The sequence below is a fragment of the Hyalella azteca genome, unplaced genomic scaffold (assembly GCF_000764305.2).
Source record: "Hyalella azteca isolate HAZT.00-mixed unplaced genomic scaffold, Hazt_2.0.2 contig11532, whole genome shotgun sequence".
NCBI lineage: Eukaryota > Metazoa > Arthropoda > Malacostraca > Amphipoda > Hyalellidae > Hyalella > Hyalella azteca.
In genome coordinates, this window is record NW_025941525.1 from 233,688 (window position 1) to 247,453 (window position 13,766).

General features: G+C 36.9%; 1 protein-coding gene across 1 annotated transcript in view; it reads left to right on the plus strand.

Moving 5' to 3' along the window:
• LOC108670660 (nephrin) overlaps positions 1-13,557 on the plus strand; it is a 35,543-nt gene extending 21,986 nt beyond the window's left edge. The window contains exons 6-15 of the mRNA XM_018158138.2: positions 627-830; positions 3,489-3,634; positions 3,993-4,137; positions 4,672-4,802; positions 6,083-6,242; positions 8,275-8,558; positions 9,649-9,780; positions 10,986-11,409; positions 11,671-11,765; positions 12,713-13,557. Coding sequence (XP_018013627.1) covers positions 627-830; positions 3,489-3,634; positions 3,993-4,137; positions 4,672-4,802; positions 6,083-6,242; positions 8,275-8,558; positions 9,649-9,780; positions 10,986-11,409; positions 11,671-11,765; positions 12,713-13,333 — 2,342 coding nt within the window. The 3' untranslated portion in view covers positions 13,334-13,557. The remainder of the gene's footprint in view (positions 1-626; positions 831-3,488; positions 3,635-3,992; positions 4,138-4,671; positions 4,803-6,082; positions 6,243-8,274; positions 8,559-9,648; positions 9,781-10,985; positions 11,410-11,670; positions 11,766-12,712) is intronic.
• The last annotated feature ends 209 nt before the right edge of the window (positions 13,558-13,766 follow it).

Sequence of the window (13,766 nt, forward strand, 5' to 3'; positions counted from 1 at the left end):
TGCGATAGACGGGAAATTTTAACAATTTCTTCACATTGCTTATTTAAGGTCGTAGGTGACATAATTTCATTTGATAAAGAACAAATAGCCTTGAATTTTTTCAGAATAATTTTCTCTCTTCACACTTTAAACTCGAGCACTTACGAGTACCGATTAAATTAAATCGAACACTTACGAGTACTGACTAAATTTAATGGAACACCTTATAGGACCGACTATATTAAATCGAACACCTACGTGTACCGACTATATTAAATCGAACACTTACGAGTACCGACTATAATAGGAATTGAAAAAAAAAACATAAAGAGCATTAATCATGTCTTTAATGAAAACGTTACAGCCAGCTCCTTTATCAGCTCAAAGGAATTATAAGAGATTGTATAGATTGTACATTTATATTATATTTGAGATTCTACCTATATTCCGAAGTTCACCACGTTGAACTTGGTTTCTAAAACATTTTCATTGAAGATATGCCTATTATTCTATTCATTTGACTTACCAACATGTAATTCGCACATTTTCCGCAATAATAACGTTATTGGATAATAAAGATCGAACGCAATAGTTTTCTTTCATCTGCTTTCTTAACTCAGCTGCACAAAAACAATATCCATTAACAGGTTACCCACTGCCTCGCGTCACTTGGTGGCATGAACGCTTCCTGCTCGATGACATCAGCGAGATCACCGACGGTGTCTTGACGGTCAACAAAATAACGCTACCGAACCTCAGTCGGCAGCACCTGGACAGGAAACTGACGTGTCAGGCACACAACAGCAACCTCACCAAGCCCATCCAAACATCCATCGTCCTCAACATGAGCTGTGAGTGTCATTTATAGCAGAATCATTGGTGTACATTAACAATAACTATCAGCTTAACATTTGAAAATAACTTACTAACATGTGACTAATTAATGGCAGTTTTGTTGAAAAGCGAAGCAGTAACGAGGGGAAAACTATATTAAATTTCAGTAAATACCTGTAATAATTCATGTTTTAAATTTGTTGAACCACCTATGTATTCCTAAATCTAATCAAAAGCACTAGAAATATTTTAAAACTTAGCAAAATTTTAAAACCTAAAACTCCCTTCTGACGTTAGAGAAATACGGCACTATATAAAACTTGGCCACGGAATACGTATCAATTTAACTTATTCTCTCCTTTGCTCTGCTTCTGCTACAGGCTAGAAAACTTTCTATCATTGTATTCTTTTTGAGCTCATATTGAATTGTTTTCATCGTTTATTTGATTCATTTGGAATGCTTATTGCTTTAAGTTATATTTCGGCTTTATACTAGCGATACATGAAGTGAAGCCGCTTTTTCAATATTATTCAACATATGCGAATACATTCTGTGCACTAAGCGTTCACTAATCAAATCAATGGAGTAAATATCACGTGATTATCTCCAACAAATAACAATGATAGAATATTGTAGAAATGTGCGAAACGTTCGTACCTAAACAGCTGGCTTCAATAATCCGGCGTTTTTAAGTTTAGGCTGCATTCTACTTCGTAACGTAAACTTGTATGCCCATCATGAAGCTGAAGTCTACCGCCAATCTTGAATCTCGTTTCAATTCCTTCCTGAACCATGAAATCTCTACGCGCCAGCACGCTTCAGAACCTGCATTACTTTAAGAATCCAGTGACGATTTTGACACTCGTACAAATTTATGAACCGTTGACTAAAAAGTTTTTAATCATATTCGCTTAATGCAAGTACTAAACCAGAAAACCTAATTCAATATTCATCTGTGAAGAAGTTTCAGTGTACAGTTCTTCATTCAATTGATACTCTCATCGGTCCTGCAGCGAGGTCTATATATCGACCAATCTAGTGACCTCTGCTCTGAATCGACATTGGGACTGCTCTGTGTTGCATGTGCTCTAATAAGTTATCGTTTTTCTCTCTTCCGCAATATAACAAATAATCGTATCCAGATGATAAATACTATAAAAATATCTTACCAAATTATATTTACATAATTTTTTAGGAGGCTCAATACGCAGGAGCAGTAAAAATGATTTTACCTAAGAGCACTCATTGACTTAAATGTTAAGATGACTGTTGGATTCGCTAAGCGATTCAACTGGACTGATAGGGGCTTCTTCCTTCAGAACAGACCACAGACTGAAAATAAGGAGTGAAAATTTCACACTTCAGCCTAAAAAGTATCAATGGCAGTTAGTGGTATAATATATCACTGATAAAATCAATGCAGCAGTCAGTGGTACAATCACTTAGAAAATCTATGCGTCTATTAGTGGTATAATACTTGTAATGGCTATGAAGGTCTAAGGCATGCGAGTGAATATTGACCTGGAACATACTTTTACCTGCTTTCGTGCGTACTTCGTGAAGCCCAATTAGTGGTGATATTTGCTATCTTTTACTGTTATTTTTCTCGATGTAAAAATTTTATTTCAGACAGCAAATTGTGATTTAGATTTCTACATTCGCTAAAATAGAATTTAGATTTTAAAGTGTGGATTAACCAAAATATAATTAGCGCGATTGTAGTGTTACATACCAGAGAATGCTCTTGAACTAGTAACCAACTGCATGAACTAATCAACACAAATTTTCTGAGAAATATCTAGAGAAATGGCAAAATACCCGGAATAAATTATACCTATTTTGAACATTACAAATGGTTTTAGAATTAAATTTTGCAAAAATTTTAAAATAAAGGATAGATAAAAAAACACTTCATTATCAAATGATAACTGAAAAATATTGATCGTGCGTTTGTACCACTCATAACTGTCATTGTATGTTAAACTTTAATTCTAGCACTAATCCTTTATCGTAATGATAACTTGCAAAAAAATATCTTTCTTTCATTTCAGAGCTTTAGACTAAATTAATTAAATTATGAAAATTAAAATGTCCGCCCAACCATTAGTGAACTTTTTGTCTTGAATTATCATTTATTTAGGTCCGCTGCCATGGTATTTTAGCGAAGTTTGGATTGAACATAGAATAAATCAAATGACGTTCCAGCCATTGCTTATCTTTGAAAGTTCGAATAATATAATATAATATAATATAATATAATATAAAGACAGACAGACGGACATGGCGAGCACAATAGTGCATTTTTTCCATAAATGAGAAAATGCGCTGAAAAGGACTACGTCTTTAATTTCTGCATAAAAATTTAGAATTATTATTTCGGTAATAGCAGGGAAATAGATAAAGTATTAATCTTAAAAACATTATTTTCGCATAAACTATTTCTTGGTTTAGTCACGCCAACGCGTTTAGACATCGTGAGCCGGAAAAAGTTTGTATATATAAGTAAATAAAGTTATATGCTGAAAGTACAAGGAAACAAGTTCGGTGAACGATATTATTTGCAAGAGAGTGAGAAACTTAACATTATTACTGTGAAGACTTATTAAATTATATCGAGTAAACTGTTTCAAATTGAAAGATAACGTCATGAAGCGCATGATTCTGTTTGTTTTAGTTCCCCCTGCGAGCGTGGACATCGTGGGCCGGGAAGGTCCGCTAGCTGCAGGTCAGCAGTACACGCTGACGTGTCAGAGCACAGGCTCCCGGCCTGCCGCCTCGCTGGTGTGGTCGCTAGACGGCGTTAAGCTCAACAGCTCAGTCGTGAGTGCCGTGTTAGCTGGCATGCAATATTCATATGAAATAATCAAGTCTCATTTGTGGTGAAATTTCACAGAATTTTTTTATACATATAAATGTATTCGGATTATGTATTCAATTTGGCTGTTAACCATGGAGCTGATTTTTAAATTTCTTATTTATTTATTATTTGTTCAACTATCTCAAGAATGATATTGTGGCATTCTTGTTATAACTATGGGCGGAAATTAATTAACGACCAGCGCCTGTATATTGTCAAGACTGAATCTTCGTTGACGTGATCGATCTTAAGTTATCTATTGGACGCGGGAGTTTGAGCGTCCATCAATCAAGCGCTGGTTTGGACACGTTGTTCGTGCAGGAGGTCGTTCTCCACGGACAGACTCAATCGACCCTGCAATTGTCCGCCGCGAGGGAAGTGAACGGCAAAGTATTGGTGTGCAGGGGAACGAATCCCGTTCTTCCTCACCTCTTCAAAGAGGACCGAAGAATACTCGACGTTCAATGTGAGCATTCTTCAAGTTAAGGCAGAAGGGAATGAACCATTGTCCTGAGTATTGATCCCGCCACAAGTGCTGACTAATTTTCTTATCGGGTTGAAGTTCGGCGCTAATGAAAAATCATCAATGACTGATGATACGTCGAACATGAACTGAGTGATGCCGATGCGAGGGGAAGTAAGATTGGTGAAATATTGGGTTTAGGTAAATGCGATATTTATTGTCAGAAGCTCAAATCAATTGAAGTCGAAAATTGATTGCCGAGCAAACTTTGTTCTGCATGCCTCAGAAATCTAAAAATAGTCTTCTGCCGTTTGTTTAAATAAATTTGTAACGCTTTAACGTACTATTGCACCTGTTATATTTTTTAACGGCAGACATTATCAATTTTATGCAGTAGCTGATTCAGCAGCTCGAAGTAGTAGACCGTTTTATTCATGTTTCGAGTTGACCTAAGAAGTGACTGGACTAAAAGGTTAACTTTTAGTGCACCGGGTGGCCCCCAAGTTTCTTCAGACATTTTTTCTCTGCATATCTCAGATCCGCCTGAGTTGCACCTCAGTCTCGGGCGGAACCTCAACATTGACGACATCAAGGAAAGAGACGACATCTACTTCGTGTGTCAAGACTTTGCCAACCCTAAAGTAGATTCAATCGTGTGGTTCCACAATGTGAGTTTATCTACTCGTATATCAAGTAGATTAAGAGTAGAACGTAGGATTATTTAACGTTAACGTTTACGTACGTTTGTTTTAAGTGGATCATTCGTCTGATATAACAAAGTAAATTATTTAATTATTTTTTATAATAAAGAAATTAACTGGATTACACGAATTTCTAAAACGAACTAACTGAAGTTCGAAATGAATGAATTGCACAACAGAATGCTCTGTGAATCTTACAATAAGTCGCTTGCATTCTTTCTTACTCGTTTCGATTAGATCTGATTCAACAGCGATGGCTCATTGTTTGTGATCTTCATGTCTCGACAATCAATTGCTTTTTACCAGAGCACGTGTGTTCGTAATTATGTTAACGGATTGCGTCAGCAAAAAAAAACTTCATAAAATTTTCTCCTGGACATTTCTGCTGTATGTTATTTAAATCTTTCATCTCGACTGCTCTGAACATTTATTGTCGCAATTTCTGGCCTGTGGATTTAAACGTGCGAGGGAGTGATCTCACTTCATTTGTTAATACTTAAAAGCTCTAGCAAGATAAAGCATTTATTACTCGCTACACAACCTGAATGTCCCTGATTATGAATAATCGGATTTATTTAAACTGAGCAGCATTCTATTTATTATTTTGTTACCGTCAGTTTAGAGGCCCCCGCGTTTCATTTTCTAAATTCCTTTAAAATATTTTTTTGTTCAACTTTCGGCCTTATCAGTCGGCTTTTAAGCATTTCTACTCACAAGCTCCTTCAAAGAAAAGCTATCTAATCAATATTGCTTTAATCCATCAATAATTGGGATTTATGATTATTAATAATAAAGTAAATAATAAATTAAGCAAATTAAAAAAATAACAATAATATTATTCATTTAACAATACCAGAATATAATTTGGGATATGTCATTCGAATTGATGTTATCATTTCATTTTGACTTGAAACCATTTATACCGGTTCTGAATATTAGATCAAATGGTAGAATCTGTCCTTTTTTACATTTAGTACTGTAGCCTTACATTGAATAATATACTAAAAAGTTCGTACTATCTCTTCGCATTACAACTAATGGCGTCGTTGAAGCTACAGATTTTTTCTCCCGTCCATTTGACACAGAAGCCTCACATTTAGAGTTGTACTGAAAATACTATCTCAGCGCATGAAATGAGATCACGTGATCTAGTCGATATTTACCTCCTTTCTCCCATCTATTTGGTACTGAAGCCTAACAAATACTATTGTACTAAAATGGCTCGTACCTTTTCATCACAAATTCAGGGAAGTGAAGTGAAAACGAACAGAAGTGAAGGCATCATCCTGAGCACGCGAAGTCTTGTACTGCAGCGCGTGTTAAAGACTGCCAGCGGTCAGTACACTTGCGGAGCCAGCAACGTACAGGGCTCTGCCACTTCCAATGCCATCACGCTCAACGTCCACTGTGAGTTTTATTCATGCTCAAAATCTATTCAGGTGCATTTAATTTATTTCTGAATACACTATTGAACTAAACAAAAACTTAATCTGGTTTGAGAGCAATGCGTTCAGAGGAATCAAGTAGCTTGTACATTTTTTGAATTACAAATTTTTCAAACAGTGTCATGGATTTTTAATCTACATTTAAAGTGTTACGTCATGCATGTAAATTGTAGTCACGGCTGAATCCAATCTTTTCCTTTTTGAGGAATATTTTTATTTAATTTAAAGTTTCAATTTACTTTCTCTTGGTAACAACTATTTATCGCACAAAATAATTTTCATAGCTTCATCAGAAACGTTTATTCAAGACTCCGGAGAGCAAAAAATTTTACCTTAAAATTTCTTCCAAGGTCAGGTATTTTTGTGTAAGAAGAAGTCTTTCGAGGTATAAAGGTTTTCCAGTAGAAAAAAAATCGCTTACGTTATTTTCTTCTCAGTACCTGCTTGTACAGCATGCAGTTAAAATGAGTTAATCATTAATTAAAAGGTTTTGCAGAAAATAAACTTCCTAAATGATTTATCAGCCTCCGGAAAATAGTTCAAATTGAACTTAGGACGAAAAAGTTGCCAGCGCAAAAATTGTGCAAAGCTCGTTTGACCCAGAATTAATTGCTTAACTTTGACCAGGCAAGTTGCAGCGAGTCTGAATATAAAGAAGCTAAGCTACGAGTTTGATTCAGTCTCCCCGCAGTTCGGGACGCAGTTTGGCTCAGGGAGTGCAAAGTAATTCGTCAGCGTACAAGTTGGAGACGTGCGTTTGCCGACTAACTAAATTCAATTGAAACAAAATAATTTAAAGCAGGCCCAAGCAGCATAATTTGCCGCTTCGTGAAATTAAATATTCTCTTGGAGTCGGCAAGTGTGAATAGTATTGACGCTGTCTATCAGTGCAATTCAAGCAAATCAAATTGCTATTGAAATCTTCATATGTCACTGACAAATGAATCAAAATCGACTTGGAGTCTTTTCTGGGAAACCCTATACTTTTGAAAATCAATGTAATTAATGACCTTGAGGGCATTATTATCCTTTCCGTCAAATATTCCGCATTATTATTAAAAATAAAAGTTTTCGCTATGTTGTTATTTTTCATAAATAGCGTTAATCGCAAAAAAAAAGAAAATAAAATTTATAGTCCTGAAAATTTATCTCCTATCTAATATACGTGCTGCAAATTATGATAAACCCAGCCTATACCCCATAAAATGATTTGCATTAAGAGTAGCAGAAATACCATGTCTTCCACACTGGCTTTCGTGATGCTCATTTGCACCGGTATCCACGAATCTCATACACAACTACATATTGCAGCTGCATGGTGGTCGCATCAATCTTATGATCAATCATGGCACTTGCTAAGAAACAATTTGGAGTTGGATCAACGATCGCATGTGACAATAAATGCAGCCTGTACGTCCAGAGAGACTGACACGCACTCGCGTCCAATGCAAACCACTTTTCTCATGATCGATCGTAGTCTATATGAGGCAATGTCACTCCTGCTCTTCGAATATTGCATTCTAAGCACTAATTTTATGTCGTATTTCTAACTTTAACCTCTCAGTGCAGTAGGAACATTTACATTACATTACAATGTAATTACAATGTAATGTTAATGCAGTAACAAACTACAATGTACATTCAGACGTGGTAGAACACATACTTATTAAACTTTTCAACCTCTAAAACCATTAGACAAAATGACATTGCTTCATTTCAATGTATATATTATAAAGCTACTTGAATTCATATTGGAACTATTAATCACGATCACGTATAGAAAGCCCAGCCTATGCATTGTTCCCGATGCAGATGTCATTGCTTCCGCTCTGAAAACAGATACAATATATTAACAAAATATTAAGTCAAAATGAATAAATTTCCACAACAGAAGATTAAATCCAAATAAATGAACTTACAGACTAATGCAGTTAACCTTATAGTTGGATATTATCAAATCAGAAGTCTTAATACGGCCTCCATATCGCCGTCAGACGCCCCGGTGTGCGCACACGGCCAGCAATGGGTGTACGGCAGCGGCAGACGTGACCTCGTCAACATAACCTGCGACGTGGAAGCCTCTCCTTTACCTCACTCGTTCTCATGGTCCTTGAACTCATCGTCCACTGACCTGCTAGACGTGCCGCGTAGCAAAGTTTTCAACAGAGAACTCAGTTCTGTTCTTGCCTACACGCCGCACACGCCGCTGGATTACGGCTCTTTGTTGTGCTGGGCCGAGAACTCGGTCGGCAGGCAGAAAGATCCTTGCGTATTCCAGGTAAATTGATAATCATTTTTTATTTTATTAACCGTGCAGTAATTACGCGTCGAACCCACTACCGTTCCACTCGCGCCGTGGTTGCTGGAAAATATATGTGATGATATGAACCAGTACAGAATTTCAATTGGCAGAAGTAAATTTTGTAGCCCAGGAAACTCAATGACGTGAGCTCATATATGATTATAGAAAAAAGGCAGCAAAAAGAAATCGAAAGTAAAAGAAAAATTCATGATCATTCATTTTCAAAATAACATTAACAGACTAGTTTAAAGATATTTTTTAATTTTTATTTCAAATTCGACCACCGCCTGTATATTGTCAATCCAAGCTATGAAAGCTGCTGACCATAAAATTTAAATTTAATTAATGTAGAGGATTTGGGCTACCATTTATCACTCCATCCAATTTTGAAATATGGTACGTTCACCTATATTTTCTGAATGATATGAATTGATTTGATATATAATAATATACACATTGCCTTGTTACATTTCCTTTGTCATCTAATCGCATAAAACCTTCTAGTGTTGGAAAAAATATTCCTATTTCTGCTTAGTCTGTCAAACTGGTTTTCAGGCCTGACCTGACAAAACATTGCGGCCGAAAATTTTTCCTAGCATTTGAAAGGCTCGTGTCAAGTTGTAATAAGTCTTGAGGAGTTAATTTGGAAGACTAATGCAATTGTGTATTGAAGATTCGGTCATGTAGCAATGAATCTTGTGGATCATGCAGAAGCAATTCACTCGCTGCCTTTTCGTGATTTATTGTCAAATAGAATATTTCTCAAGCTCCGATTTGATCAGATAATCAGGAACAGATAAATTCAATACAGAAACGAGGTGCCAAAATCTCGGCGAATAAGTTACCTTTATTCAAATAAAAGGCAAATTAAGCACACGTAAAAACACATCTGATGTTAGCTGGAAAATGACTGAAAGGTCCCACCATTTTTACTCAGAGTGATGAGTGAAACGCACTCATAACTAATTCTGTTTATTCAAGATCGCACACAATAACAATCAAAATCTATATTCTGACACTAGAACCAATCAGCTAATGACCGAAATGTGCCTGCAATGAATGACAGGTTGTGCCAGCGGCAGTGCCGGAGCCTGTGCACAATTGTTCTGCATGGCACAACAACAGCGCAGCGGGTCAGGTCGTCATACTCTGCTGGCCGGGCTGGAACGGAGGGCTGGAGCAGACCTTCAGCCTCCATGTAAAGGATAAGCTTCATTGAATAATACTGCATGTATACTGACTGTATACTATGCAGGCAGCATTGATGTATTCTAGACAGAGGAGTCACGATTTTTCATTTTAATTAAGAAAAATCCCAGTTGATAGGCATATTACTCAGATTTTTTATTTTCTATTTTATTGTTACTTATACTCTTTATTTTTATCTATATTTTTCCTGATACTTTTCTGTTTATTGCATTTTCTATACAGCATAATTGTATATCTAAGATCATTAGTAAATCATTCATATATTCTCTAGTGAGAATTGTTATTGGATACCAAATTATTTATATTCAATTTCTTTTGTATCTTGTAGTGAAGTTTGCATAAAAATACCTTTTCCTTTAAAGTTACACATGCCAAGTTAAATATCTAATTCCATATTAATTCTACGATTGCATTTATTTCCGCAGCCCGAATGTTGATGACCTAGACTGTCGATTAAAGGCTCGTAGTATCATTTAAATTAGGCTTGAAATTTATCTACTTTCAGGATTCGTCAAAGCATTTGACATTGATAAAATATTATTCATTCTGTACCATTCGTTTCATTAAAAACTTTTATCAAAGTTGAGTAAAGTTAAAACAATCGGTAAAGTTTTCAATACATAGCGTACAAGGTTATTCTAAAAATCTTCTTCCGATCAAGATTCAGAGCAGTCATAAAGTTTGAGAAGACACTCTCACAGATCCTGTGACGAGGAAAGACTTCTCAAAGCGCCATAAAAGCGATATTAGGCTTTGCTCCTAGGATAAAGGAGCAGTAAATTTGGATCTTTTCCTATGGTCATGTCGGAAATTGTAACTGCGATCAAATCAAAGCCATATCAAGGATGCGTTCTTGAAATTGAGTAACAGCGCAAGGAAAAGACCGGAATTCTTATATATTGCGTGCCGCTGCTCACGACGCTCAGCTTCCCTTGGGGACGAAATTACATGAGAGATGGGACGAAATTACACGTTGAAACCACCATGAGCAGGGAATTTGGATGCCGCATTTTCTGTTCCTTTGAAAGAACGGAAACGAATTGCTCCATCATTGACACTGTAATAAATTGAGTAACGATTGACAGCTTCAAAGAGATTATGAAGCATAGAGTAATCTATGCCACCTGTTTGAGTAAATTTGTTATTCATATGAGTTTTTTGGTATGTCTTCAGCCGATTTATCTACTTCTACAGGTGAACGAAGGCGATGAACATTCACTAGTAGCATCAAAAAAGAATCAAGAAAGCCCCCGCTTCACCGTAACAGGACTGAAGCCCGGTAAAGAGTACACATTACACGTGATCGCAAGCAACAGTCAAGGTGAGACCAAGCCCGTCACTCTACGCCACCTCACACCTATCGACATCGCTGAGAAAAGACTGAGTAAAACTTTGACGGAAACCGGAGTCGGCGTGTCAACTGCCATCGGGGTATTGGTTGGAGTGGGGTCAGTGTTATTACTGTGCTGCGTCATGTCGGTGGTGCTCTTCAAGGCTCGGGCTGCCACGAACATGAGGAAATTGCAGGCAACGCAGATGGAAGTTAGTGAGCGAAACGATGACGATGACGCGTGCTTCAAGTCGGACAGCGAACCTGATGTCATCCTCACGACTGCACGTGAGTATTGACTTTAAAATTGAATAGTCAGTGAATTTTGCTTGTGCTAAATATTCGAGGAATCATTTCTATTCAATCAAATGCCATGAAATTTATTAGTAAATGCAATGGTAGCTGTCATCTTTTTTCCTATTCCTTCACATACTTTTTCACTCTTTTTAAATTTTCCGCGCATGAAGTTTGAATGAATGGGAAATTCCAATTCCACCAGTGTTGTTTATCAGGTCGAAAATCTGTGAGTTATTTATTATCTGTCCTTAGAATCGAAAGGCTGCAAAGAAGACCACCAACTTACGCTGACAAGTGAGCTGGTGACAGACAACACTCAGCAGTCTCAACCTGTCGTACCAGACCAGGTAAACACGAATTCATAAAAAAAATCATTATTTAATGATAGTATTCAAATTTTTTCATAAAAGTATTTTATTTAGTCAAGTGACTCTGCTCCTTATCGTTTACAATGGTTTATCTATTGTGGGCAGAATTCGAGAATTTTCTGGTTTATTGGTGAATAATGGCATCAATTAACTTGTATTACAAAGTGAATAAATATCAAAATTACATTTTAAAATGATAGCTGCGAGGTAATAAACATTAAGAAATGCATTCCGGTGCAGTAGTTATCTCAAACTTGAACAAAACATGGCCCTTCATGCAACAGTAACGGTCAATTCAGAAAAAGATAAGAAGATTCTCTTGCTTCATTCGCAATGTCGTTAGCCTTTCTTCAGGCCCTGTGATCTATGAAGGATTTCCAACAGTAAAAGCGGTATTACGAGAAGGCCTCAAATTGTCTTTTATAACCGTCATTTGTTCCAACCTAGCGTTGCCGAGCTGCGTTTTGCCTCTGGAATTTCATTTCACGATCTGCTCGCACGCGACCAGATTTTGCTCTTCAAATCATTACTTGAATGAAGCTTTTGTTACCCTAAAGTGCATCGCCCCTTATTTGATATCTCTGAGCGACGGGTTTAAAATGAAATGAACTATATCATCATTTATGTTCCTAATGATGAGCGACAGTTGAGACACTCTCTACTAATCCTGTTTATCGAGTATTTTTCTACTGAATTTGCCCTGTCACTCACAACTGTCACGTTCCCCTTTAAAGACCGGCGTTGCAACTTCGTAATTTCCTCAATAAAAAATAATTTAAGAGAAAAATTTGGTTTTGATTGGCTGTATTAGCAGCATTATTATGAAATTCGTTTGAAGATATATATGCCTCTATTGTTATCAAATCTATTGGGATCGAAGTAAATGCAACCTTTATGCTAGATTAGACGAAACTTTTCATGTACAGAGATCTGCCCAACCTCAGGCGGGTGCCGGAGGGCGATCTGACCTCGCCATGTTTGCGAGCGGCACGCAAGCGGACAATCCAGACCAAACATCAATGCCGGGCCACAACAGGCCAAACCTGTACCCTGGCCAGCCGAGTCATGGAACAGGGGTTCCAGGCCTCAGTGGACGTCAATTCAGCCCTCCTTTAAACCCCGAGCTTCTCTGCTCTGAAGCACCTTATTATGATATGTGTCAGCAAATGGGTCAAGCTTACAATAAAATGCCCTCTACCAGCGAAATAGAGAATACTCCATTTTTTAGAAGACACGATAGAACGTACAATACGAAAAACGAGTGTAATTCCAGCCTGTCAAACTTGAGCCTTGTGCCTGAAGTTATTAAAGGTAAACAAGCTGCAACGTTTGAGCAAGCACTACATTACGGTGCTGGCGAAGGAGATTTGTTAATAGACGCAAGATTGCGTGGTACTCTAACAAGGAATCGAAAAATTCCAATTTCAGAAGAAATGACTCCTGTTTTAGTGGGAAACATTAAAAAGAAGAACAGTGAGAACACTCCGCCATCCACGCGATTTCCGAACTCACCTGTAACGTCTCCGCAGAGGGAAAGCGTTGTCTAGAGTTCCTTTTTCGTATTATTACTTGAAGAATTTTAGACGAAGATATCAAATGCTCCATTGAAACTGATGGAGATCATTTATGGAACTGTCCTGGTGCAGAATTTTTTAATGTGACCTTCTCGTTATAAGTGTTCTAGCATGTGTCTGTTTTCTGACGCAATATTGATGAAGCTGTAGCTATTTACTGAAATATTTAATTAAGGAACGGGATACTAATTGGATTTTAATATTATTGTTTTGTAATAAAGTTTGCCCAAATTTTGAATTTTATTATGGAATCTATGTTTGTTGTCAATTTGTTAATTTTAATTTCTAGGTATATTTTTTCTTTGTTACAAGTTCCGTCGCTATCACTTTGACTTCAAAGTGTGATCACAAAGGAAATGTAAACAACAGTTCGAGTTTGTCTAAATGTTATCTACAATTACAATTG